At 31.7% G+C, this 27,940-nt stretch overlaps 4 protein-coding genes across 4 annotated transcripts; 2 read left to right on the top strand and 2 right to left on the bottom strand.

The window, feature by feature from the left end:
- Positions 1–4,077: 4,077 nt before the first annotated feature.
- Positions 4,078–5,593, bottom strand: LOC145628848 (E3 ubiquitin-protein ligase ATL6-like). The gene has a single exon (XM_081681266.1). The coding sequence runs from the start codon at positions 5,464–5,466 to the stop codon at positions 4,270–4,272; it is 1,197 nt and encodes a 398-aa protein (XP_081537392.1). The 5' UTR covers positions 5,467–5,593; the 3' UTR covers positions 4,078–4,269.
- A 7,359-nt stretch (positions 5,594–12,952) lies between these two features.
- On the bottom strand, positions 12,953–15,585 carry LOC145627590 (uncharacterized). The gene is made up of 9 exons (XM_081679956.1): positions 15,442–15,585; positions 15,185–15,327; positions 14,665–14,758; positions 14,437–14,524; positions 13,962–14,121; positions 13,722–13,842; positions 13,387–13,566; positions 13,239–13,301; positions 12,953–13,138 (listed from the first exon to the last, which is right to left on the bottom strand). The coding sequence occupies exons 1-9, from the start codon at positions 15,583–15,585 to the stop codon at positions 12,953–12,955; spliced, it is 1,179 nt and encodes a 392-aa protein (XP_081536082.1).
- A 1,282-nt stretch (positions 15,586–16,867) lies between these two features.
- On the top strand, positions 16,868–21,643 carry LOC145627589 (uncharacterized). The gene is made up of 4 exons (XM_081679955.1): positions 16,868–17,168; positions 17,269–17,682; positions 18,633–18,769; positions 21,533–21,643. Exons 1-4 carry the CDS (start codon positions 16,868–16,870, stop codon positions 21,641–21,643), a joined length of 963 nt encoding a protein of 320 aa, XP_081536081.1.
- A 106-nt stretch (positions 21,644–21,749) lies between these two features.
- Positions 21,750–22,469, top strand: LOC145627588 (uncharacterized). The gene has a single exon (XM_081679954.1). The coding sequence runs from the start codon at positions 21,750–21,752 to the stop codon at positions 22,467–22,469; it is 720 nt and encodes a 239-aa protein (XP_081536080.1).
- Positions 22,470–27,940: the final 5,471 nt, after the last annotated feature.

The raw sequence follows: 27,940 nt of genomic DNA, 5'->3' as shown, positions 1-27,940 counted from the left end.
TCAAGGAAAATAATAAAACAAACAATCAAATTAAATTATTATTGAAATAGAGATTTGGGACCAAACCCTCAGAAATTAAACCTTTCACGTCTAGGGCGAAGGCAACTTCGAATATGGCTAGGTGTTTCTAGATCTTGTGAATGCGGAATTTTGTATGTAAAAGCAAGTTTAGAAAAAAAGAGAAAGATGAATAATCAAGGAAATCTTGATGAGAATTAGCGAATGATTAAAGAGAATGAGAGAGAATTGAAAACTGGTTGTAGGTGAATGAAAACGGAGTTGTTACGACGTTATTTATAGAGAAACTCAACCAAAAAGATAAAATTAACAAAACAGAGTATTGGCGCACGTGAAACAGAGCTGGCGCCAGCACCAGCTCATTGGCGCCAATGCCTGGTCTTTGGCCCTAACACTGTTTTTGACGCACTTCTTCAAATCAGATAAGTTTTGCCGTACAGGAGGATAAAATCGTATCTTTTCCTCAAAAATGTTCTTTGATTTTAATTAAAACTCTGAAAAGTCAACAAAAGTCAATTTATCAATGCTAATTAAATTAGGAATGAAAAGAACCTTCTAGAAGAATCTAGAAGACTAAAACCATTCCTAATTGCATTAGGAATGATAAATCATATTAGGCCCTCCCCTAGATCATTGGGCCGTACATAAGGCTCAAACCGGGCTCAGTTTAGTAAATTGGCCATAACTTCTTCAATATTCATCGGAATTGGGCTTATAATATATCGTTGGAAAGCTCTTAGCAAGCCTCATCCAACTGCACTACTATTGGACCCATATCATAGACCAACCAAACTGGATGGACTGTTTTCTTAAAATAAGTTTTCAAAAACAGAGAGAAGAGAAAAGAAATTAAAACTATTCGCAACACTAAACTTTCCACACTTTCGCTTCATTCGATTATGATTCGACGTGAAAGATACTCATCACCAGGTTTGGTTTTGGGGAGACACAAATGGGTGTCTACAAAGCCCTTAGTTTTTTTTTTTTTTTTTTTTTTTTTTTTTTTTGTACATTTAGTAAAAAAAAAAAAAAAAAAAAAAAAAAAAAAAAAAAAAAAAAAAAAAAACCTCATAATTTAAAGTTTTCTAAGCTTATTAAGGATTATCTTAACCATTATGTAAGGTTTCACACATATTTTTATTAAAAAAATCGGTTTGGTCCAAGACTGGTTTTTACAGGATTTTGGACCGTACCTAATCTTTACTTGGTATTATTCCGGCCAATTCATGGGTCATAATTAAAACCAAAACCAAAGAAAAATGTGTTAATCCTAGCCTCCTCTCTCTTCTCTCTCCTACACTTTAGCCTCCATTGTCAATTTTGAAGGGGCTTCAATCGGATTTCACCGGTGGAAAGCCCCAATCTTTATTTTCTTTTAAGATTTTTGTTTCTTAGGTTACAATAATGCCTCCCTCGAAAGAAAGGGTTTATCTCATTCGAAAGACAAAGTTTTTTCGATCTCATTCGAAAGACAAGGTTTTTCGGACTCCTTCGAAAGATAAGGTTTTATTTGCGCTTAATTTGGTCTCGGGTTGTGCGGGGCTACTATTGATTATGGCTCGGATTCGGGTTACGGAATCAACACAAGAATTTACTTTCTCACAAAATTGCGAAGCCGCGACGGATTCACTCAAAAAATTGTATGAGACAACGAACCGAGAATGTGCCGAATTGTTATATTTATGTATTTGGATTCTTAGCACTTCCCCGATTAATTCTTGTTTAATTTTGTTAAATTCGTTTTCATTATCGTTAATTGTCAATTGTAGATGACGTATGACTATTATTAATGAAATTTAATGTCCTATAGGACTTCTTTAAAAAAAAAAAAAAAAAAAAAAAAAAAAAAAAATGTGTTAATGTTCTACTTCTTCTTTTTTATATATGTATATACAAGTTTTACTTTTAATTGGCTCAATTATGTGGTTGACCAACATATTAATGGATTTTTCGAATTGGGTTGATTTCAGGATTTTCATGGCCTGTAACTTTGGGCTTGATTTTAATTTTGGGTCAGTTAATAACTTTTCAACTTATCCTATAAGCAATTCGATGACCCAAAATAAAGGCCTTGTTTAGGTAATGTGTGTCCAGCCCACTCCAGTATAAATGGTTTTTTTGTATTTGAGAATTGGGCCTGGTCTAAATGACGACTACCGAGATGTAGCTTCTTAATTGCGGAGTAAACTTGTTACATTTTGAGTGGAACTAGCGAGACACTTGTATGAGGAGATCCACCCTTAACAATATTATCTCTATTTCCTTGATTGTACTCTTTCATGCATCTTTGAGTTTCTTAAATTTTTTTTTTTTTTAAAAAAAAAATTTATCATCAATAAAATAGCTACAAGAGCATTACGCATTACAAAAAAGGAAGTAGGTAGTCAAACTCGTGATCTATAGTACTTGGATAAATGTCCTCACCTAGTATTCTCCATAAATCCAAAAATAAAACTTCTTTTGACAAGATTACAGGCTTATTCTCATACGATTATTTTCAGTTCACTTCAGTTCAGCTCTAATAAGTTCAGTTCAGTTCAGCTCCTAATTTTTTTCTCTTGTAAAATATTCAGTTCAGTTCAGCTCTATTAAGTTCAGTTCAGTTCAGCTACTAATTTCCTTCTCTTATAAAATATTCAGTTCAGTTCATTTCACTTCAACTCTAATAAGTTAAGTTAAGTTAAGTTAAGTTCAGTTCGCCTCATTTCAGTCAATGAGAACGGACCCTAGGTCATGTCTTCATTAGTGCATATTTGAACTTTATTATATTGTATTATTGTATACATTAGGGTAAAATAGGTCGTATTCAAGTTATGAGATTTTTAATTTGTTCTTAGTTTTTCAAATTTATATTAATATATTTTTATTTTTTTTTACAAGGAAAAACTCTTTAGTGATATTAATATATTATCATAAATATCAAAAGTTGTACTACTTTTTGAGTTAAAATAATTTACTTTTTGTCATAGAAAATGAAATGGAGAGAAAAGAGCTTAGGTTTTGTTTTGTTTTCTTTTGTCCTATTTTTTTTCAAGGACTAAAGAGGTACTTCGTAGTACAATATGCAGAAAATATTTAGAATTATTTATTATTACTACAATTATTTTCCAATTTGCCAGTAATCCCTAATTAATTTGTTCATAATCTTCATATTACTATGTCTCATTCTAGACCGTCCATGTGACATACACCTAAAATTTCATTATTCTCAAAAATAAAGTATGATGCTTGGCTAACGGTGGTAGCAATAGAACAAATGAACAACGAATCAAAAAGGAATTTGAAAAGTGAAAAAGATGGATTGATTTGGACCGGCTATATTCCTCTTTCTGTCCGATTAATTAAGGCCATCTATTATTTGACCAATTAATTATAGGTAAACAAAGAATTTTATTAACAAATTGATCATGTTGTCCGCCATGTTTATTTGAATAGTCAATGTGAACTAGGCAATGATCTACTTTGACAATGATACAATATAATAACAACCCCATGCTATTCAATTTCAGTGACAAAATTGAATTTTAAATACAAGTAAACATCAATTGTTACAATGCATTCAAATATATAAACATTTTTTACATGTATCAAATCTTTGACCTTGGAGCGAGATATAAGGCAAAAATATATCGATTAAATTAGTAGATGTAACTTATAGTTAAAGCTAAGATAAACGTAGTATGAATTAAAAATATCAATCATCCTTACAATTACTAAATGACCAATTTATCACTAACTATATGAGTAAAGAAAGATCAAAACAACTAAAGTTGCAATCATCATATACAAAATTATCAAACACAATAGCAAATCCTTAAAGAAGAAGCTTCCAACTTGTTTCTAATTTTGACTTGTCAATCTAATCATCCAATCTTTTGCCTAATTGCCTTTGTACAATATTGATCCTTTTCATAGGAATTTGGCCAACATATTTTTTTACCTATTATACATCCAAACATAGATACGTGTAGACAATGTGTGGCGTGCAAATATTTCATTCACGCAATTCACCATCATCTTACATGTCATCCAATATAACATCCTTACATACACCGAGTGTATAATAGAATAATTTACATCCCTATCAAAATTAACCAAAACAAAAATTTCTGACATTTTCCCCCAATTAAGTTTAAAATATGGTGAATATTGTTACCTCCACCAAAGTTGTAAAAATAAATAAATTAAAAAGCATGTAAAACTAATAAACTATAAGATAATTTTATAATTTACAGGTAAAAATTTGTTAACTTAGACGGGTAAATGAGTCAACTCAGCTTGCATAGCACCACGCAAAGAGCCTTCTCGACTTGTAGTAGTAGTTGTTGTTGTTACATTCTCACGAACAGAACCACGCAAAGAACCACCTCGACTAGTAGGTGTAGTACTAGTAGTACCAACACCTCTAGGGGATTTTACCGACGGCGCCCTAGTAAAAAAGGGCGGCGCTAATGTAAAAACCCACCGGTCAGACCGACCAAGATTTGGTCGGTCTGAACGGACACTACCAAACCGACCCCTACTACTCCCTTCACCGAACCCGGTTCGGTAACCTCGTCTTGAGGATGTTTCTCTAGGGAGGACTAACAAACTAGTGGTCCTCTCTAGCTTACCACTCACTATTTGCTTCCGTACTTCTGCCGGTAATCTTAGCGTAAACCTCTCCATATCCTCCCACTGTTTTACCGCCACGTGTCCTGTTGAAAATGACCTCGCAAATCTTTCCAACCATCTCGGCCGTCCAAATGAAAGGTTCCTCATCGTACGGCTCCTACCCATTCTCCCATGTAAAGGCTGCTCCATTGATTCATTTCCTTCGTTATTGTTATTTTCATTGTGATCTTCATCCCTTACTTCGTCTACTACCTCTACAACGACGTCGTTCGGGTTTACCTGAACTTGATCAACTCCAATGTCGGCCACATCAGCTAGGTTGCAACGGCAAACGGGACAAGTGGTATGGCCCACAAGCCAAGCATCTATGCAATCAGGATGAAACACGTGGTCACACTTAGGTATGAGTCGTAAAACATCATCATCCTCGAACTCCGTGAGACAAACCGCGCATTCAAGCGCGCCTTTTCCGAACTTCGCGGACTTAACAGCCGCGTAGTCGAAAGTCGGAAAGCTCTCGATGACTTCCGGGTCGAGTCCACGTGGGGCTCGACGCGATCGTCGTATCGAGCCAATCCCCCGACCCACCGCGGTACCGTGGGTGGAGGAGCTGTCGGAGCAGTGGCGAATATAGATTGAGAAAAACCCCATAAAAAAGAGTGCGGCAATTAGGACAATAATGATTACTCCCATAGACGGGCTGAATTTCCCGCCGTTGTAGAACCCATCCGGGACTCCCCCGGGTGGGCTCTGTTGCGCAACGGCGAGGTTACTCGTAAGGAGTAACAGAAGGATGGGTATGATGGAGTAATTATAGTCTTTCATTTGATACATTACTGATTAATGTATCAATTAATACAGTATAAATTTAAGGATTTGAGATAGTTTAGTGGGGTAAAAAAGCGCCGGAAATGGCATTTGAGAAGTGAAAATATAGAGAGGAAGAAAAGGAAATAAAAGAGAGTAGAATGAAAGGGTTTATATATAAATGGTAGAAGGTGAGAGAGAATGGTATAGTGTCGTGTAGTTGAGTTTAGATGGGAATTAGTCAAAGTTGTGACTTTTTTTGTTGGTTTTTGTGGATTTTAGTATGCAGTCCATTTGAGACTTTTTGCTCTGTTTTTTGAATTTTGTTAATGTCAATTGTTTATGTTATTAGATATTTATTAATTAAATATCCACTTTACCTCTTTTTACTAGCTAGTGCATATATTTGGTTATTTTTTTATTTTAATTAATTTCTCAAATGCATTGTACTCTTTATGTGCTAGTGGAGTAGTGGAAAATAATTGTCCGAATGGAGAATATGAGTACTCTCATAACATTCATTAGTATTATATCTTCTTTTTAACCCTTATTACAGTATGCGTGATTGTTAAAAACCTTACCTGATTGGCTGATTCTAGATGATGAAATGACATGTGCTACTCGTCTATAAATCATTCCCCACGGATCAATTCAAGCAATTGATAACTCTAATTATGAAACCCTTCAAATATAAGATAAAAAGGATTGATTGCTTCGTCCGTGTTATTTAACGCAATGCTGCTATACTCCTTGATAATGTCTCATTAAAATTACTCTACATAAATTTAAGATAAAGATTTATAAATTAAAATTAGGACATGTTATTTTACGTTGAAATTCAGTTCAGTTCAGCTCAGTTCAGTTTAGTTCAGCCGTGTTCAGTCTATGAGAACAGGCCCTTATAATACGTTCTAATGACTGTATTATTACAGACTTACCAACATAGTATTTGTTCTCTTGGGGGTAAGAAACTAAAAATCCAATTGTTCATTTTTATCCATGTAATTGATTGAAGGTGATGTAAATTGACTTTTTGCCCTTTGTTGGAGTAGATTAATATGTTGAACATGATATGAGATGTAAAAATTAAATAAGAAAATGTAGGTGCATGTTATTGAAATTTCTATTGATCGCTACATTTTGAAAACTTACATATATTAACAATTAATAACAAACCATTCTAGAATAACTTGAATAATTGAAGATCAATTATGCACAAAAACAAAAAGGATAAAGGGCCACAGTACAGTTTTCTAGTAGCCTAATAAGAGCAAGATTGTCAATGACGGATTATGGAAAAGATTCATCATTTTTCTTTGATTACTTTCAATTTCTCACTACAAAAAAAAATTCATCCTATCAATTATCAAAGAAAAAGACTTAAATTTGATCATTTTTTTTCTCAGTATTTCAAATTGTGTCAATTATATATCTATTTAAACACAAACTTTTATATTCGGTTGGGCACACAGTGTGGTCAACCATTATATATGAGAATTACTTTGTTAATGCTATAGAGGTTACTCATCACTTAGTCAGGGGTTACTAAGTCGCACATGGGTTACTCGGTCAGAGTTACTTGGTCGACTAGGGGTTACTCACTCGGTCAGTAATTACAAGGTCGGTTAGAGGTTATTAATTAAGTTGGTCATAGGTTGTTCAATCAAGGGTTGATAAGTTGGTCAGGGGTTACTCGTTGATTAATTAGGGGTTACTTGGTGTGTGTGTCAACTGGCATGTGGCCAACTGCACACAAAAATTGCTCCTATTTAAAACACTTATATATCAACCAATAAATTTTCTTACTATTTAAATTAATTTTTTTTTATTAACAATTTTGAAAGAAAAAAAAAAAGGTTTTACAAGTATCATACTCTATACTTTCGACATGTATGAACTTTCAAACGAATCCATGCAATCAATGAAATTCTTGACATAAACCTTTCAAAAGTTTATCAATGGAATAATTTATGCACCTTTTTATTCTTTTGCCAAAATAAATTATGATGAAAAAATCAATCATTATTGAAGAGGATGCTCTAAGGAGACAAATCAATCATCCAAGTGTAATGGAATAGAAGCACAAAATTATGGTTGGACAAGAGTTAGGAAAAAAGAGTAGTCATAATTGGTGTGCGGTGTGCCACGTGGATTATTGTGGCTGCTATATCTATTGTTTTGCCGTAATTTCTTTCAAGAGACGGCTTCTTACTTTGTTGGCAATATGCTTCCTATGAAACAACTCTATAATAAATTAATAAATCTTTCACGTTGTCCTTGTGCTATGATATTACTTCATTACTATGAAACAACTTCAACTAATTATTAATTGATTAATGGAATATAATCTTGCTACAAAAATAATTGCTTTCTTGCTCATAAGTAAGCTAAGTGGTAGGAAATTCATAAACAAATCACACTCTACTCGCTCTTGTAATTGACTGTTTTTGAAGGACTTATTTTCTAGGCATTCTAGCTACAAGTAGTTCTTTTAGAATGAGCTTTATTGTGCATTTATTTATGTAATACAAAATTGTTTATAATATACGCTTTTATCACTACTTTCATTGTTTTTTTTATGGTAAAAAAAAAAAAAAAAAAAAAATCTCCGTATTATTCTTTATATTCGTATATTAAATTTATGAATTTTTTAAAATGTTAAAGATATAATTTGTCAATATTTTTAGATAAAAAAAATGTATTGTGACTAGAATAAACATGTATGATCATGTTATGTGAAATCTTATTTGATTCAGATTCATTAGAACACTATCTCGTCTATCTATATGATATGATCAAAACAAAATTATATTTATGGATTAATTAGTTGATTAAAACAAACATATACGAGGATTAATTATAAGATTTAAAACAATTAATTAGTAATATGTTTCAGTTGAAATATATTTTACTTTAATTCTGAAGTGAAAACATGTATGCAATGGATGTACGATATATCGATTTAATCAATTGTAATCACAATTTGTATGATTTGTTACTTATATACAATAGCTAAGTGAAAAGAGCTTTAATAAGTACTACTAGAAGGCAATAGAGTAGGCTACAAAGTTGAAAAAATTGAGTTTAAAACAAGTGTAGTTGTAATTATAGGAGTTTAGGACGGTAAATGATCAAAGTCGTGTTTTACTAGTAAAAGAAAACGTGACAATAATTATTCCAAAAAATAATACTAAAAATAGATTAAAAGTTGGTGGGTGTAACTAGGGGTGAGCGCAGCAGGGTACCCTGTAAAAATATTAGGACCCGGAACCGGAACCTGTTGCAACAGGTTCCTAAAACTAGGAACCGGAACCGGAACCTGTTGCAACAGGTTCCTAAGAATTGAGAACCGGAACCGGAACCTGCAGGTTCCGATTCCTAAACAGGGTACCCTGTCTGTCAAAGTAAGTTTAATAGTTACTTGATAAATTGTGACAAATTTATTTTTTAAAAAATAGATGATCACAATAAAAGCTTACAACTTTAGTATAGTATTTCAAATATAACAAACCAACACTAATTGTCTAGAATTTTTATTACCATATAGATTCCGGTTTCATGTACCCTATAGGGAACCTGTACTAACAGGGTACCCTACAGGTTCTAGATCCAAAATTTTATTACCCGGAACCAGAACGTGTTGCAACAGGTTCCTAATTTTATTACCCGGAACCGGAACCTGATCAACAGGTTTCGGGTTTGAAACCTGTGGTTCCGAACAGGTTCTGGTACCATATCAGGGTACCCTGAATTTTTGCTCACCCCTAGGTGTAACAATTATTTTAGGGACTTATTGTAAAAGAATATCGTGCCGCTATATGTTCCGCGTAGCTTAGCTTGAAGTATTTCTAGAAGAACCTCATTCTCTTTTTCAAATGTCCATACTCGAATATTTGCAAAAACTTTAGTCTTAAATTATTGAATGACTTGCCAACTGAGATATTGTTGATAATAGAATCTTACACTATTTTTAAGCTACTTTTATTTTTATGTATTGTATTCACATTACTTTATTGTAGCGTTACTTTTAATTTTTGATCTGAATCATATATTATATTATTATATACTATTGTTCTTTTTATTCAATATGGTTGCAGTCAAGGACCACTACCGTATGATAAGGACCATTTTTTTAGTTCAATCTGTCAAATTAAGCTATATATATATGTACAAAATAATACGGAGTAATATTACGAACAGTTTTCTGATTACTCATTGAGATGTTGATGTATGATGTTAATATTTTGTAGGTTGGTGAGAGAGATTTTTATCTAGTTATCATCTTCATTAATGGATAAGTTTGGGCGGCCAAGATTTAGGTGTCAACAACTTTTTACTGCTGCTTTGGTTCATACTATTTGTCACACTCTTGTTTAAGCAGATGAGTTTAGCATGATTGCTACTTCTTCCGTTTCATCATAATGTTGTATGTAGTCTTGTACAATTTTACTACTTATGAGTTCGTTTTTAAGGATATTAATCATGTGTGTGTGTGTTTTTTTTTTTTTTTTTTTTTTTTTTTTTTTTTGTTGTTGTTGTTGTTCCATCCCGGTTCACCCTTTGGGCTAATCCGGATTCGGGGATCAGTTCTGGGTGGTTAGCTTAGGTTTCATTCCCCTCCCGATTGTTGTTGCGGGGGATCGAACACGAGTCCTCACTACCAAAGTACCAAGTGTAGTCTCAATCACCACTACACCAACAACCAATTGGTAGGATATTAATCATATGTAGTTTGATGGTTTAGATGTTAGAGAAAACATTACTCCGTATATTATGAGATATTATAATAAGATTCATTTCAATGAATGTAAAATTTTATAATGCTAAGCCACATCAAATCAGATCAAATATTATCTTTTTATTTGCTTACATTTTTGGTTGAAACTTTTTGTATTTGTAATTTCTAAAATTAAGAAAATTTCATATTTGAAAAGTGCAAATTAATACAAATCTAACGAGAACTCATTTGACAATTATTTATCTAACGTGTGTGCATAAATAAGGTCAAATTTTGGTTAAATCTAGATATGAAATTAGAAAAGTTCTGATCAAATTAGATCATGTGAACTGAACTAAAGTGGAATAAGAAGTTAGAGGGAGAGAAGAAAGAGTATCGAAGAGAGAGAAAATGAATGGGCGAAATGAACATTACATATAAAATAAAGAACATTACATATAAATGAGACTTTATTTATTTATTTCTTGTACAAGAATGAGGCTTCATAAAATAGAACATTACATATAAATAAAACATTAATTTTGTCACAATGTTCTTTTATTTACGTAGTATATGTAATGTACTTTCGAGTGTACCATGCACATGGTACACCCTCCTCTACCATACTATTTTCAAATATAATTGTTATATTATACAGAGTAACATACAACATTGTGGCATTAAAAGTTCTCATTGTACAAAAATAAAACATAGATATAATATCTCATCTAGTGAATAACCCCGGGCTTTGCCCTGTTTAATACTTTGAATAATTTCATTTTTATTTTAGACACTTTAAAAGACATGTTAATTTTTTTTATTATGGGTATTTTATTTTTTTGAAACCATATTATGAGTATATTCTAATAAATAAAAAAAAACACTAATTTTGGATTTTTTATTGAGTTTATTCTATATTATAATACTTGTATGTATTTATATATAAATTTGGATTAAAAGATCAAGAATGAATATGAGTGTTTTTTTTAATAATTATATACACTTTTGTATATTTCTTTTTCATATTTATAATATGTGTGATAATTGGCTTAGATGGTTGTAAAGTCAATTTTGTTATGAGTGGTTTGGGGTTTGAATCTCCGAATCTTCATATTTTTAATAATATGAAGTGTTTGTGAAGTGATGTGGCAAAGTGACATGGCGACATGAATTGTTTGTGAAGTGACATGGCGTAATATAGAAGAGTCTACGTGGCGACATGAATTGTTTGTGAAGTGACATGGCGTAATATAGAAGAGTCTACGTGGCACAAGGACGTTTTTATAAACGCCTTTTAATATATCAGTATAGATTGTTGATATTATGTAAAATGTCATTTATTATGATAGAAATAAATATCTTTCAAGTTGAATTGAATTAGATGACTAAACAAATAATTTAAAACTAGTACAATGCCCGTGCGATGCACGGTTTATAATATTAAATAAGATTAACTAATAATATGCGATATTAATCCAATTTATGAGTAATAAAAATATGAAACAAAACTATCATGAACTGTATACTGTGAACGATATGTCGTTGTAGAAGTGTTTTTGTTAAAACTTCTTGCTTCCTGATCATATAAGTAATCATGCAATAAATAACTGTCTTATACGAAGAAAAAAAAATAACATAAACAAATCAATAATTTAAGCTCCAGACCAACACATACACTGTTTGAATAAAAATTAAATTATTCGACTCTAACCACAAAAATCTAATTAAAATACTTAATGCCTTTCAATTTCTACCTACTTTGTCCATTTGTTGGGCATTAATAAAAGTCCATGAATTGTAGCACTGCAATGTAAAAATTGATTACAAAAAAAGTTAGAGAGTTTAACAATTTAGATTTAAAACAACGTTAGCAAATAATGAATATTAATTTATTTATTAATTAGTGTTGAGTAATACCTTCTCATGGCAAATTTTGAAATACTTCTTTGTATACTACATTATTCAAAGTATACTATTCTAATAATATATATAGAAAATTTACTTATGGTAATTTGCATTAGATTATATATATAATAGCCTTAGAAATAAGAAATCTTCTATACATAAAATTGGGAAATAAATTAAGAAATTTATAAAAAAAATGTAGTGTATCTTAAGACGTAAGATAATATTCTACAAAATATCTTAGTATACAATTTTATTTCTTTTGATGGGTACTATCTTACCATAGTCACTTACATGCTAGATGTTATGTGTGTGTGTGTGTTTTTTTTATATCGTATGATATTAAAAAATTGATTTCATGAGAATTTTTGTTAATTTATGTATTTATTTAAAATAAGATGTATAGAATTTTTAAAAAATTAATAAACGACAGCGAATCGAGACATTTGTCAGTCTCACATTGAGGCACTTGTATTTTAGTATAGTATATAAATATAAATTTTTTTTACCAAATTAAAAAATAAAAAAAAAAAAAACCCTTAAAAAAAAACTTCATAATGGACATTTAGTTGTTGATGTAATCCGCAATTAAATGTCCATTATGTATAAAAAAAATATGGCTCATTATCATTAGTGTCTCACATGGTTAAGGAATCTAATATAAACTATATTCATTGATTATCACATTCAAAATATCATACTATTAATACAAATAGAAGATATAAAATTAATAAGATTATCATGTTATTAAGATAAAACCGTTCAAAGAAACACTCCATATAGTCATTGAAAAACTCATAATGTAGACAATTTATTTTGTATTCAAAATTCTAACATTATTAAGAGGTCCTAAATTTTTTTATTATATAAAACATTAAAAGTAGCTAAAAATCATCCATTGTTGGTATTGCCTTTCTTTTCAATCTTAACTACGACCTTCTTTTTGTTAGTAGAGCGTTGTGCTGAACTTGTTTCATCATCAATCCCTACATTTGTAGCATCATCGAGAGGTCTTTTTGTTGGTGTGATAAAGGATACATCAGGGTTTTCATTATCACATACAACGGTGGCCAATTCCTACAAGACACAAATACATAGTATATATATCAATACATATTATAAAAATAAAAAATAAAAAATTAAAGTATAGAATTGTGGTAGATTTTTAATATATGACCTTATCTTTCTCGACGGAAGATTTACTTGATTCATCCATAGACTCAATTTCCACATCCTTTCCCTGAAACATGATAAATTAAATAATATATTAAAGCTTTATTAAGGATAAATATTTTTTGAATTTAATAACATGAATTATTAATTACCTGCAAACCACCATTGACATCCAAGAATGATTTAATCAATTGTTCATCATCACTTATTCTTAGGAAAATATACTTATCCCAACTATGACTAAGATTGTGTTTAAAGATATGAAATCGGAACAAAAATTTCCTATCGATAAGCATGTCAAGTTCTTCGGGAAATGAATCATCTTTTCCATCCTACAAATATATAAAATATATATATATTTGTCACAATTATTAAAGAATCAATCGAAGCAAAATAATTTAGAATAGTTGATAATTACTATCATTGTTCAAAACTATCATAATGAGTATATACAAAGCCAACAAAAAATGTGATTAAAATTATACACCTTTGATAACTTTTCTTTCAAATCCAATGCATATATTTGCAAAATTTGATAAACTTCCCGATCAAACATAACAAAACTGGCAGTTCCACTATCATCCTCTACTATTATTGTAAGTTTATACCTATAGAAAATGTTATTGGAACCTGACATAAGTTGTGTTTTTTTTTTTTTTTTTTTTTTATAATAAATACTAATTAAAATCTAATATCAATTGTAATTCAATAATATAACACCAATTACCTTGGTGGTGCAGATTTGTCATGTGAGTCACATTTTTTGCACCAAAATTTTCCACCACCTTCATAGTCAACCTTTTTGTTACAATTCTTGCATGAGTTATAATACCACTTGCTATCATATTCGATAGCAATAATAGTAGCATAAGTACACAAAAGCATTCCTATGTAAAAAAATATATTAAAAAAAGTTAATAATTTATTTTAATGTCAATATAATTTCCATCAGAAAATTTTGAATTATAAAACTTATATGTTTTACCTCATTAGTCCCACTAATCTCGTCTAGTTGCTTTCGTTCATTCAAATTTAAGAACTCATCTGATATTGAATGTGAATTTTGTCTTGACAAGTGACTTATTACATGCAATTGTGAATTTTTTTCACCTTGAACGCTAAAAAAAATATAAAAAATGTATTAGTTTCAATTAAATTAGAAAATAATAATAATGTACAATATGATAAACAATGTCTAATACCTTCGTTTGTAATCTTGCACCTCAGGTATATCCTAATTATTGATGAATAATTTTGTCGCCCATAACGAATTTGATATAGAAACTTCATCTAGAAAAGTTATGATCATGGTAATTTGGTTAATACAATTATTAAATTTAGACGAAAAATTACTTATCATAATTTAAATACATAAATATATATAATAAAATATCACCTCTAAAAATCTTAATCTTAGCAAATTATAGTACTACAACTATGGGTCCTTGGCTGTCATCTTTAGTAGTAGACTCCGAAAGTTGTTCAGCATATTTTCCATACAATACACCAGTCAGCTTGTTTTTGCTACAAAATACAAGATAATTGTAATTGAAGTCAACACATAAAAAAGAGTTTTAATATTTAAAATTACATTATATAAGTTACTGCCTTATATGTATAATAACAAAAATCAATAATGTGAAGTATATATAGGCTAATTCGAATTGATGATTTGGGGTATCAGTTTTTGAAATATTGATAAGATCACCCATGCCGGTAAGCTCTCCAATAACATCTATAATTATTTATAAAAAATATTAGTTGATTATTTTATAAAATACGAAATTTATAAAAAATGGTTAATAAATTGATACAATGTATCGTACCTACTAAAATCACCTCATTGACCTGTTGTTTAAGGATTTTGTCGAAGGACACAAAATCAAATCCGTATTGAGGAAGTTGTGCATCTTCACAATCCCTAACAATAGTCCTATAATAGAAGTTCACTTTATAGGCATGGCTAGTAGCCAATGTTTGCCAACATTAGTAATCATTCCGAAGCTAGAGATAAAACGGGAAGTGCCCTCTTTCACAAGACCTTCAAATCGTCGAATGAGTGATTCTTTGATAGTTGCTTGTATTTTGGATCCCTGCGTTTATCATATCAAAATCAATTTTGCACTATAATTTATGAGTAAACACATATATTACAAAAATTAAACACATCTAAAAGACAAAAACTTTATGAACCTATAATAGTATACCTTCTCATCAACTAAAATTAACTCAAGTGAGTTAATTTTTTTTGGATTGGAATAGTCAGGTTGGTACCATAGCCTCACAATACAAACTTTTATTCTCCATGATTCTTTTAAAGGGATAAGGTCAGATATCATAGTGAACGCCATTAATAATATATTAACCTCGATAATATGCCTTGATATAAAAATTGTTACGACTTATATGATATGACTAATATTTATATAGCTGATAATAAAAATAATATTGCATCCAATTTTATTATTTGAATATATATGATTTGATTTTAATATGTTAACTATATTTTATTTTTTCCGTTTTTCGATCCAATTATGTAACATAATATATTGATAAGTATCAATGTATTTTTTTTGTAAAGATAGTAATCATAGGTAGTGTATATTTGCCTACTTTATAGCTTACCATTAAGTTATAGTTATTTATGCTTAGTGTATATATGATTTGATTTTAATATGTTAACTATATTTTATTTTTGCCGTTTTTCGATCTAATTATGTAACATAATATATTATAAGTATCAATGTATTTTTTTTGTAAAGATAGTAATCATACGTAGTGTATATTTGCCTACTTTATAGCTTACCATTAAGTTATAGTTATTTATGCTTAGTGTATATTTGTCTTCCATAAATTGTAGGAAATTAGGCCTACTTTGTATCTTATCATACGTAGTTTACAGTGTATATAATGCATTTGATAGGCTTGTTAATATTTGAGGAATTATCTTCTTTCATTATAAAGATAATAATCTAAAATATCTTACAGATTAAGATAATATATTCTTAACAAAAAAAGGATATTTAAAGTATATATACTATTCTAATATTATATATAGGAAATTTACTTATGGTAATTTGCATTTGATTATATATATAATACCCTTAGAAATAAGAAATTTTCTATACATAAAATTGGGAAATAAATTAAGAAATTTATAAAAAAAAAAATCTAATGTATCTTAAGACGTAAGATAATATTCTACAAAATATCTTAGTATAATAAAAGACAACGAATCATAATGAGACATTTGTCAGTCTCACATTGAGGCGCTTGTCTTTTAGTATAGTATATATAGATAGATAGATAGATTCAAGGTTTTGAATGGGTATTTATCATAATTTAGTGTGTCAATCTGACTTGTAAAATCTAATAATCAATCTTTATTACTTGTGTCCCATGGCTGAACTTTGACGGACCTATAATTAGTATGGAGTTTGTATTAAGGCCGGTCATATCTAATCTGAAATTATATGAACCTATCTTGACATATATACCATCTACTATTGTTGATCGTTTAAGTTAGGTACATTTGATTATCGAATAATATGAGGAGTGAAATCGTCTTTAAAAGATACTCGTAATAACATAAATGAATCCATCAATGTCAAGTATATCATTTCACATGAAAAAATGGATGATTTTGTGTATTGGAAATTTACACAGGATGGTTCGTTTACTACTAAATCTGCATATGCTCATATTCTAAATCAAAATGGGTTAATTAGGTCTTTAAATATCAATATCATTCCTGGTTGGTGGAAGAAATTTTGGGGTCTTCCGATTTTACCAAAATGGAAGATCTTTGTTTGGAAAATTTTACATAACGGTCTTCCTACGGCGGCTGTCTTAGTCTTGAAAGGTGTTCCTATTAATGCTACTTGTGGGTTTTGTCATCAACATCCTGAAACGATCTCTCACATTTTCCAACACTGTGAGTTTACTTGCTCAGTCCGCTCTTCTCACCATCTTGAGGTAATTCGGACTTTGCCCTTGGATCGAGACTTTAATACATGGTTTGCTGATTCGATTAGTGGTTGCTAAGGATTGGAATGGTTTAGATGAGATCCTTGCTTTCTTCTGGGCTATTTGGTTAACTAGGAATAATCTTAGATTCCGATCGGAGGTTTATTCTCCTGCTGGGATTTATGCTATGACTGCATCTTGGCTGTCGAGGAGTAAAGAGGCTAAAGAATTGTCTGATCGTTTGCATTCCCCTTGCCCTCCGGGGTTTGGTGTTTCTTGCTTGCATGATCTAAATTTGGGTGATCCGTCTGATCAGTATGACATTTGTCTTACTTTTGATGGCTCCTGGAACGCCAAGGATCAACGTGCTGGCATGGGTTGGTTTTTATCCTCTGACTTATCTTCTCTAGTTGTAGGGGGAGGAGCCCAAGCGGGCTTTGCTTCCTCGGCTCTTCATTCTGAATTGTTTGCCTGCCTTCTTGGTAAGTTTGCAACATGTTAGGGATAGGAGCTACACTAGTGTGAGAATTTGTACGGATTGCAGTTCTATCAAGACTTTGATTGGGGGTTAGTCTTCGGCTTCGATCTCGGTCATTTGGATTGTGCGGGAAATTCGGCAGATTATTGCGGATCTTCAGCGGTTTCACATTCAAAAGGTCTCTAGAGCGGAAGTTGGTTATGCTCATCACCTGGCTAATTTAGCTCATGGTCGTCATTTTATTTGTTTTCGTTTTTAAGTTTCTTTGTTCTCTTTGTCAAAAATATATATATATATATATATATATAAAATAAATATATTAAATAAATATATATTATGGTTTGTAACATATTTTTATAAGCACACAAATTTAAGTGTTACTAATGAATCTTCTACATTTTCTTGTCCATCATCAATTCAAGTCAAATATTCAAAGCAAAATAAAGAATATGGTTATTTTAATTCTGTGACATATGCCATTATGCCACAATGGAAGACTTAGTCCTACCAAATTATTAATGGTAACACTAATCATTCGAAAGTGATAAAATGATAACCTAAGATTTCTTTATAATAATGGGCAAGGAAGACATATCCAGGATTTGATATTCAATGTCAAACAAACTACAGCAGAATACGGTGAAAATGTGTAAAATATTCGTATATGTTCTAGTCTTCTAGACATTGGCTTTTGTTTGGGTTTTCAGCAAATTTTTGCCGGTTTCTTTCTTTAATTTGTCCATGGAGTACGTTCATTGTAATCTATTTTTAATCCATGTTTGACTTACTTATCGTTTTGGAATGTTTTAAAAAGTTTTACCCTTTTTACTAGTCTATTTACACATTATTTATAACTTTTCATTCAAATTCACTTATACTTTCTTTCAAAAAAAAAAAAAATTCACTTATACTTTATTCGCTTATTTAATTATTTATTTTAATTGAAAAAAATAGGACAAAATTTTCATATAGCTAGGCAAGTAAGGCAATATAAACTTAAGGGGACTAATGTGGCTGGTAGTGATCACGAGTTCGATTTCAATACTTGTATAGCAAAGGTAGGAGTCTTCCTTACTCACTTGTACTCAATGGTTAGTTATGTTGCAAATTTGTTCACAGTATAAGGTTGTTGAAACAACTAGAGCTGTCATCATATTTGATTTTTGTGAAACGCACTTATCATAGACGAGATGATTTAGAAATTAATTTATTATCTTTCTAACAATATAAAAAAATGTGGCAAAATCATACATACCCTTTCCCTTGATTGGACGCCCATCAAAGTATCCAGCACAGGAAAAAAAAAAAATAGATTCAATGGATATGTAGTTAGTGACATCATCAATCTAACCTACCAATGAATTGAAAAGAACGTAAAATATTTCAATTTGAAACAATTACACGTAATCAATTATGATCCTTGAGGTTAATTTCCCTAACTCATGCCTCAGTTTATCTGGATTTTGAATTTATTAGATTAGTGTTGTAGATTGGATATAGTCCAATTGATTGTTGAGCTATTTCATATGCAATTCAACATATTTGCGCTATTGGATATGTTATGTTATGTACAAAGTACTAGATGTATGTAGTTCAACTGATATCAAACTGAGTCAATTTAAATACAATTTGATCCAAATTTTGAATTCAATTTCTTTTAGGCTCAAAATATTTCACAAGACCAAACAATAATAAAACTCACATTTACTCCATAAACTAAAGTTCACTTTAGTGCATGTAAGTAATTATGTAATTGTATATTCTAAACAAGTCTTTTCCTATATACAATACAACCTTCAAATATAAGCTCCATTTTGTTCGACAAAAACTTTTTTAAAGACACAAGCTCACACAACGTCACTACTCCATACCTAATATGTTACTCTCTCTGTCCCTTACTGTTTGCATCATATGACCCCAAAAACTCTGATAAAAAGTTGACTCATGATGCAAACAAAACAAGATTTTTTTTTGACAGAAAACAAAACAAGATTGAGGGAGTAGCAGTTGGCAGTTGCACTTGCACACAATAGAACTATACTAGCACCATAGTCCATTTTATAAAATCGTGACAAGCTTTAACAACAATGAACAAACAAACTAAATTTTTTTAACTACCAAACGGCCCACTTATACGATTTCTAAAATGGGCTGTATTTCAAATAAAATTGATCCATCAAATCATCATTTCATGGGTCCAATATTGAAATCCATGATACATAAATTCATTTCTACATTCATCAATTTTACACCATCCGATTCCCCAAAAAAAATAAAAGAATAAAAAGAAAAGATAAATCCGTTGGTTTGATCTTGGCCGTGCTAAGGGGCCCACTTACGGCTATCACCACCGTCATCGCCGCCGTGCTGTGTTCTTTCCGAATCCAGGTAATGCTTCTTTGTCTTTTCTGAGTTTAATTACAGTATTTAATTTGATTCGCAAAATTCATTAATTAGGGGTTTCTTTTTAATTACGTATTATCTGTCAAATCTTAAATACGAATTGTTAATCATGAAATGTACATTGATTGATTTAGATTTTCGCACGTTATTTATTAGTTTGTTGTTGGATTAGGGTTTAATTTAAGCTAAAAGTTGGAAGTTTTTGGGATTAAGTTGATTGAACAAAGAGGATTTTAGGATGATTGTAGTTGCAGTAGATTATGCTTAATTTGCCTTAATTTGGGGATGAATGGATGATGAATTGGGGATCAATGATCATGTCTCTGTATATTATTTTTATCATATTCATAATTCTGTTTGTTCCATCATAATTTGGATGGAAAATTATTGCTCCATTTATATGAATCATTGGATGGAATTGGGGTTTGCCATTTTGCCAATAAAATGCAATTAAGGTGTGATGCAGTGATCGCGTAAATTTGGAGTAAAAATGCTCTTCAGGGTGGCTATAATTGATATAACTTGTACTGGTTTACAAATTATATAATGTAATGCTGAGTAGTTTAAATCAATCAAGAAACTTATAGACTGATATTCAAGGAGAAATACAAACTATGTGAATTTCTGTATGTTTCAAAGTAACCTTTTTTGGGTGGTTAGAAATAGATTTTTGAAATTTATGTGCAAACTATCATCACACACTATACATCATCTCTTTTTACCAGGACATTGCCTTTAACGGGATGCATTACTGGCGTTGTTGCATTGCTGTTATCTTTGTTGCAAATATAATTTCTACAGTAGCAACTACAAAATTATTGAGTGTTTAGAGTTTAGACTGATTATTTGTAGCTATAATTTGGAAACAGTTAAGTGTACATACAACTTCATGAACAACAACTAGCTAGTGCAAATCGTGAAAGTAGGGTCTGGGGAACTATAGATGAAAGCTACTTTTTTTTTTTAATAACTTTGTTAAGAGGCTGTTTAGAGAGACTGTTAGCTACATGTTTAGAATTGACTTCTTAGTTAAGCTTTGATAACTGAATGTAGTTTGAGCTTAGCCACAAGTTGAAGGGCGCATGATTTTCTTGATTGTTTAAGCTCCTCATGCAAAATATTACTTCTCCGAGGATTCATATGATTACGGGAATATCATCTGTATCGGATGTATTGGGTGTTTTTATTGATTTAAAAAACTCCCTCTATTTGGAAATAATAGTTGCATACTATTTTAGGATGCCTTGTTTGTTTTGCTACTTTATATTAACTGGTCATGGTTTGTGCTTGGGCTTCCTAAGATGCCTCTATAATCGAGTGATGGAATGAGTGACAGGATTTTAAATATTCTAAGGATCTTTAGTAATATGTGACCATTTTCAGACAGGGATTTAATTGTATACTTGTATTCAAATTTTGAAGTTTATTAAGATTTGAGTGGGGACATGCAGGTGCTTCTATATATCCAAGGGAAGCTTGCAATTGGAAAGAGTGGCATAAGATTACAGTATGAAAGACAAAACAATTGGCTGCTGAGCAATGGACATCCCTGGAGGATATGATCGGATGAGGAAGTAATCATAAGATATGGCATATTTCTGATAGATATGCTAAAGTTTCTTCATTCAGAAATTTTCCAGACTTGGGGGAAAATCAGAAGAAATCTAGATGGAGCTGCATATCCAAACCTTCCTAAACAGAATATCTCTAATTGTTTCGACTATTGCCACTGTCATCCTTTTTTCCATTCTCCTCCATCCACCAGAAACTTGTATTCCCCATTTGTCGCCTCACAACCCTCTCAAATTTCCTCACTCCACTTGTGATTCTCATCATCACCCCCGCCCTTTCTCCACCCTTGAGAAGAAGAACCATCGCCTCTGGTCTACTTCTGCATGGCTGAACAAAGTTAAGTCATTTTCTCATGTCTTCATTGATGCCCAGAAGAATAACCCTTCTCACAAATTTTCTATCCTCTCAAACTCTTCCAAGTCCCTCTGCCTCTTAGCTGGTGCTGGACAGGAAGTAATGGCTCTTCAACAAATCGGCGTGTCTGATGTTACAGCCATTGATCTTGTTGACTCACCTCCACTTGTTAGTCGTGCTGACCCGTACTATTTGCCTTTCTTTGATGATGCTTTTGATTTTGCATTCTCTGCTCAATTTGACGTTGCTTTGTTTCCCTCCCGGTTCATTACTGAGATGGAAAGGACAGTTAGGGTTGGGGGTTTTTGTCTTTTGCTTGTGGAGGAGTGTACCGATGAGGAGGTGAGACAAATAGAAAGGCTGTTTAAGAGAGGAGAGTTAGTTGGTGCTGATAATTTGACATTCAGTGGATCAAAAATGACCAGAATCGTTGTGCAGATTACAAATTCTACAATATATTGATCGCATATAAGTAGCTATTCTGATTGTTTCAATTTGTATATGAACTCTTAGTTTACTATTCTTGTATGATATTTAGCTATGTACATGAAAGAACTTCTATACTACCCTCCATCCCAATCTCGAGTATGTATCGATGGCTTAGAAATTGCATATATATTGAATTGAGATCAGCCTTTTCTTTGCTTCATATTATGAAAGTATATATTAATACCTTAGAAATTTTGCTATGTATGGTTTTTCTCATGTTTATACAAATTTCTCTTTCATTTTTTCAGATTTTACCATGTTTTTTTGTTCATCATATGTACATTGAACTTTGTGGATTAATAAAGTTGGCAACTTTTTCAGATGCTTATCTAGTCTATAAATTTCAACATTTTTTATTTTGATATCCTATAATTTAATGACAATAAGGATGTAGATATAAATAAAATGGGGACAGAAAATGCTATTTATAAAGTCTAAACATCCAAAAGCTATTTTAAAATACTATTTGAAACTTTGCAACCTTAAAACATTACTACATTATTGGACAAAGCTGACAATCTGATTTTGTTTCAAAGTCAAGTTGAAATTTGGCAAGGTCAATATGCTAATCATGATCTAAAAAGCTACGTAGTATTTCCAGAAAATGCCTTAAGGTGAAGATGCCTAAGTGATCCATGAATATGTCATGCTTTATATTGGTACTAATTGTATCTTTGTGCTTTAATTATTGATGATATTGTTAAAGGTTGGGCACCCCCCTTCCCTGTTTATAATTTTTAATAAAATCATAATAATTTGTTTATACTTTTTTTGGTCATTAAGCAAATTCATGACCAAAACTTAAAATCATACTTCGTAATTAATAATCTCTAACAATAATGTATTTTCTCCATCCAATTTTAGTTATTACTCCGTATACCTTTGTTCTTATTGAATCTTTTTATTTTTTTTGAACAACTGTTCTTGTTTATCTATACATGTTTTGTAATTTTACATTTTTTATGAACTTAACTTTGACTGTATTGCAATCAAAAGGATCGATGATTGTTTATTTAAATTAGTGCAATAACAAATGTACAAGTCAAACTATATAGATTGTAGTAACTAGCCCAAGTTAGTCTCCATCATAAAGTCGGATTCCTTCCGCTTTAATTTTTTTTTTACCAATTTTCTGCTTAGAGGCACTACTTTGGTAGCCGAGGGTGTGTTCGGCACAGTATAGCTGTAAAGGTAGCGGTTAGCTGTGGTAGTAGATGTTGCATGTAAAATAGTGGTCGACTAGCTGTTACAGATAACAAACAATTATTTTTTTTCCTAAAACTGTAGATTAAATTTTCAACGGCTATCTCTAACTTCAAAAGCTAATATTTCAAACTTTTGATAAAAACTACTTTCACCACTAAAAGCTACTCTAACTACTACATTACCAAACACTATTATTTTTTGCTAAGTAGTGGTTTGACCAAAAGCTACTCAAAAGCTTTACCAAACACTAGCACAAACTACTTTCACCACTAAAAGCTACCCTAACCACTACATTACCAAACACTACTTTTTTTTTTTGCTAAGTAGTGGTTTGACTTGGTCAAACCACTAAAAGCTATTCGAAAGCTATTGCCGAACTCGCCTAAAGAAGCACAACATTCAAAGCAAGGCTAGGTGAAACACAATGGAGATAGCTAATAATGCGCGCGGTGAGGAGAGGAAATGGTTGTTGCGGAGGAGGTTCATATTGGCGAGAGAGGTTGCCGAATTAGAAGAGCAAATTAGGGTTTGAAGGATTAGTTAGAAACCCTAATACCATTATAAACTCCTTAAGGATGACCGTGTTTTCATATGGAATACAAAGTTGTATATTATGAGTTTAACAATGCACATAAAGCATTTAAACATTTAGGCCCTATTCACTTCACCTTATTTTTATAGAATTGAAATTATTTTTAATGAACTAAAATTATTTTTACTGCATTTAAATAATTTTAATTAAATTGAAATTAATTTTACTAAATTGAAATTAATTTTGTTGAACTGAAATTAATTTTGCTGAAGTGAAATTATTTTTACTGATTTTATATTATAATTCTTTTTTAAATTATCATTTTTACTTAACTAAAATTATTGTTACCGAACTCAACTTATTTTTACTTAATATAATTTTTTTAAAAGGTGAAGTGAACAAGGCCGCGGTACTTGTATATGCTAAGATTGCTAACAATATCTATGGGGTAAACAGACTAAACACAACAAAAATCCTATATGATGAAACTTATTTCTGGTCGGATAGTAAAATTTAAATTTGTTTTTTTTTTAAAAAAAAATCAAATGTTATGTTATTATCAACATTAACATAAAAATGCAGGTACATGTTATAACATCTAAATTAATACATCTTTTTCTAAAGATTTTTTTTAGAGACCCGCAAGGGCACCTAGGTCTTGAGTATCACCTCCCAACACTTTAAATTTATGTTAAAAAAATATAAAACACAGATAATTGGTTAGATATTTGTTATCCACCACTTCTTAAAGTGGATTGCTAAATACCGCCAACGTTTTTAATCAAACCGCCAACAAAAAGTGTTGAAGGGACAAAATTTCCCTTAATCATCCCCACTTTGCTTTCTTTCTCCTAAGTCCATCAAGCCAAAACTCAATCGTCAACCACGCACTACAAAGGCTACCACCATTGCCACCACCACCCACGCCACCTTGAGCATGACCACCACCATCCACGCTACTAGGACCACGACCACCTACCCACCATCACTGCCCACAACTCCACAAGTCCACAACTATCAAGACTAGAGCTACCATATTTTTGTTTGTGTTGTCAAAATTAAACCACCAGCAACCTTCATTAATCATCTAAAAAACGACCCACCAGCTTCCTTCGTTTGTAGGAGGGTGGTGGATTTTTTATATTGCCGGCGACCAGCACAATCGGCACGCAAAATCGGTGACCCGGGACGGTAATTGGTTTCAAAGGACGGTTGACCACGACAACCAGCGTCCAAAACCGGTTACCGTCCCTAGTGATCGGTTTTTCACGCTGGTTGACTACGGTAAACGACGTCCAAAATCGGTTACCATGGTGTTTAATCGGTTTTGCTTGCCGGAGATTATATTATTAAAAAAATAGATCGGGGATGAACTAATTTGACGACCACCGTGATGCCAGTTCATTACTCCGTTCGTCGCCATCGCTACCCTATCAACTCCGATATACGGCTGCCGCTTCCCTTCACCTCCGACGTAAAGCCATTGTTGTGGTTGATGGCGGTTGAATTGGGTTATGAGAGAGAAAAAAATAAAAGAGAAAGAAGAAGATGAGTGGGGGATATAATAAGGGCATAAGTGTCCATTCACCTTAAATGTTGGCGATTTTGATAAAAAATGTTGGCGGTATTTAACACCCTACCCTTACTAAAATCTTCCCCATATTCTTTCTCTTAACTTCGTTCCATGATTTCCATCCACCACTTCTAAAGCAACCACATCAACCACCACCGGTACCACCCACGCCACCATGTCGACCACTACAACCCACAACCACCACGTCATCCACCACCATCTACACCAAATTGCCAAGAATTATAATAGTTAATCAATATAATTATCTACAACAATATTAATAAAATTAATTAGAACAAGTTTTGAATAAAAAAAAAAAAATTGAAAAAGTTGTTGGCTAACGACACTCAAAACCGGTTGGCCGCCACCGGTAACCGGCGGTCAAAACCGATTGACCAGCGCGGTCAACCGGTTTTGACCGTCGGTTACCAGTGGCGGTCAACCGGTTTTGAGCGCCAATTACCGGCCACCGAAATTTAAAAAAAAAAAAACTTAAATTCAAAACAAAAAGCTAATCGGCAAACTTACCTCCTTCCCCGGTTTCCAGCCATGTCCCCACCGTCAACCATCGTCAGCCATGTACGCGCCGCCACGTCTTGAACGTCGTTGACTGGTACGCCGATTGTCTCTGTGGTGGTTGTATTTGGGGTTGTTGATGAGAGAGAAAAAAAGAAAGAGGAGAAAGATGGGTTTGGGTTTAGTATTTTAGTAAGGGCAATAATGACATTTCGCTTAAAAGGTTGGCGGTTTTGATAATTTTTATTGGCGGTATTTAATACCCCCTATTTAAAATATATTCAAAACTGATATTCAAATTGGTATCTGGTGCTCGAAATTTGTGGATCGAATATCCAATTTAAAATCAATATCAGATTTTGAAATAGCTTTCTCATCCCTAATGTCCAATGCTATTTAAAATTCTACTCAGTTGAATTTTATCAATTTGCTTATTTGAGCTAAAAATTGGCAATTTAAAATTTAAAAAACAAAAAACCTTAAATGTAGTACAATCATGTGTATGGTAAGCTAAAACATTTTGCACACAAAACTTTTGAACGGTGATTGATGTCTTAACAATTGAAGTACTAATTAAATCTAAAAAGTCATTGCATCTATTAACACAATGATTACTAAGTGTAGTTAAGTCTGAGGTATTCATAGCTTTCTTTGCTTAGACGTATGTTATGTGCATGGAGTTGAGATTCGATGTGTTGGTTTCAAAGACCTTAATTATTATAAGCCTTGTTATTAGGTACTAGTTTTGAGTGAAATTTTAAAGTTTGATTGATGTATAAGAAGATACTCTTTTTCTTTTCGTCACAACAATTATATTGTCCATTTGAATTTGTTTTGATAAGACGTTATACACTCGAATGTGAATACGAATGTAAATTTCTTCTAACATACCGTTATTAATTATTTAAAATAAATAATAAATTAATAAATATATATAGGGGAAACCTAGCCAATAAAAACAATAATAAATAGTTACATCTTTATCATTTTCACTTTATGAGATCATAGTGGTAAAAATAAGGCCCCCTTATCTTTGTAATGTCAACTTCAATTTGATCGAGGGTCCATGTAAAAAGATAATTAGACCTTTGAAAAATGTGGCATATTAATCTTTATAGTAACATCTCGTTATTACTAGGGCCTATAAAATCGTAATTTAATGGCAATCATGTCACATTGATAGTGTATGAAACGTTAGCATATGATAATAAATATTTTGCTTAATTAGTAAAACTAAAACATAATCATCGACGAATCTTTCTTGCACTTTTTGGTTCATAAAAAAGCACACAATCATCACTTCTAGGTTTAATCAACTTTGTTGTAATTAGTGGAAGTATGATTATTATCTAATCTATTGCTATACTTTAAGTTATCTAAGGTACATTCTTGCTGTTAAAGTTTGGTGCTCAGATCCCCATGCAGCCATGCATACTAATTATAGTTGCTTGCTTATAACAACTCTCACTAGCTAAGTAGCTAGTACGTATGTGTTAAAGTGTGTTACTAGAACACTCTAGATATAATATCTCATGCGATGTACGAGTTAAGTTAGTGTTACCACTTGTTTTTGAAAGATATTACCATTTACAATTTGCACACAAATTATGAAATTTG

Source organism: Chenopodium album, chromosome 4 (genome assembly GCF_948465745.1).
Source record: "Chenopodium album chromosome 4, dcCheAlbu1.1, whole genome shotgun sequence".
Classification (NCBI taxonomy): Eukaryota; Viridiplantae; Streptophyta; class Magnoliopsida; order Caryophyllales; family Amaranthaceae; genus Chenopodium; species Chenopodium album.
This window is presented reverse-complemented; position numbering and strand designations above follow the sequence as displayed.

Excerpts from the sequence above, each read along its gene's own strand:
- LOC145628848 (XM_081681266.1), bottom strand. The coding sequence starts at position 5,466 with ATGTATCAAATGAAAGACTATAATTACTCCATCATACCCATCCTTCTG.
- LOC145627590 (XM_081679956.1), bottom strand. The coding sequence starts at position 15,585 with ATGGCGTTCACTATGATATCTGACCTTATCCCTTTAAAAGAATCATGG. Across the intron at positions 15,328-15,441 it reads TAATTTTAGTTGATGAGAAG|GGATCCAAAATACAAGCAAC; the intron begins GTATACTATTAT and ends TGATAAACGCAG. Across the intron at positions 13,139-13,238 it reads CTTCCGTCGAGAAAGATAAG|GAATTGGCCACCGTTGTATG; the intron begins GTCATATATTAA and ends TGTGTCTTGTAG.
- LOC145627589 (XM_081679955.1), top strand. The coding sequence starts at position 16,868 with ATGGATGATTTTGTGTATTGGAAATTTACACAGGATGGTTCGTTTACT. Across the intron at positions 17,169-17,268 it reads CTCTCACATTTTCCAACACT|TGGTTGCTAAGGATTGGAAT; the intron begins GTGAGTTTACTT and ends TGATTCGATTAG. Across the intron at positions 18,770-21,532 it reads TTACTCACTTGTACTCAATG|GTGCTTCTATATATCCAAGG; the intron begins GTTAGTTATGTT and ends GGGGACATGCAG.
- LOC145627588 (XM_081679954.1), top strand. The coding sequence starts at position 21,750 with ATGGAGCTGCATATCCAAACCTTCCTAAACAGAATATCTCTAATTGTT.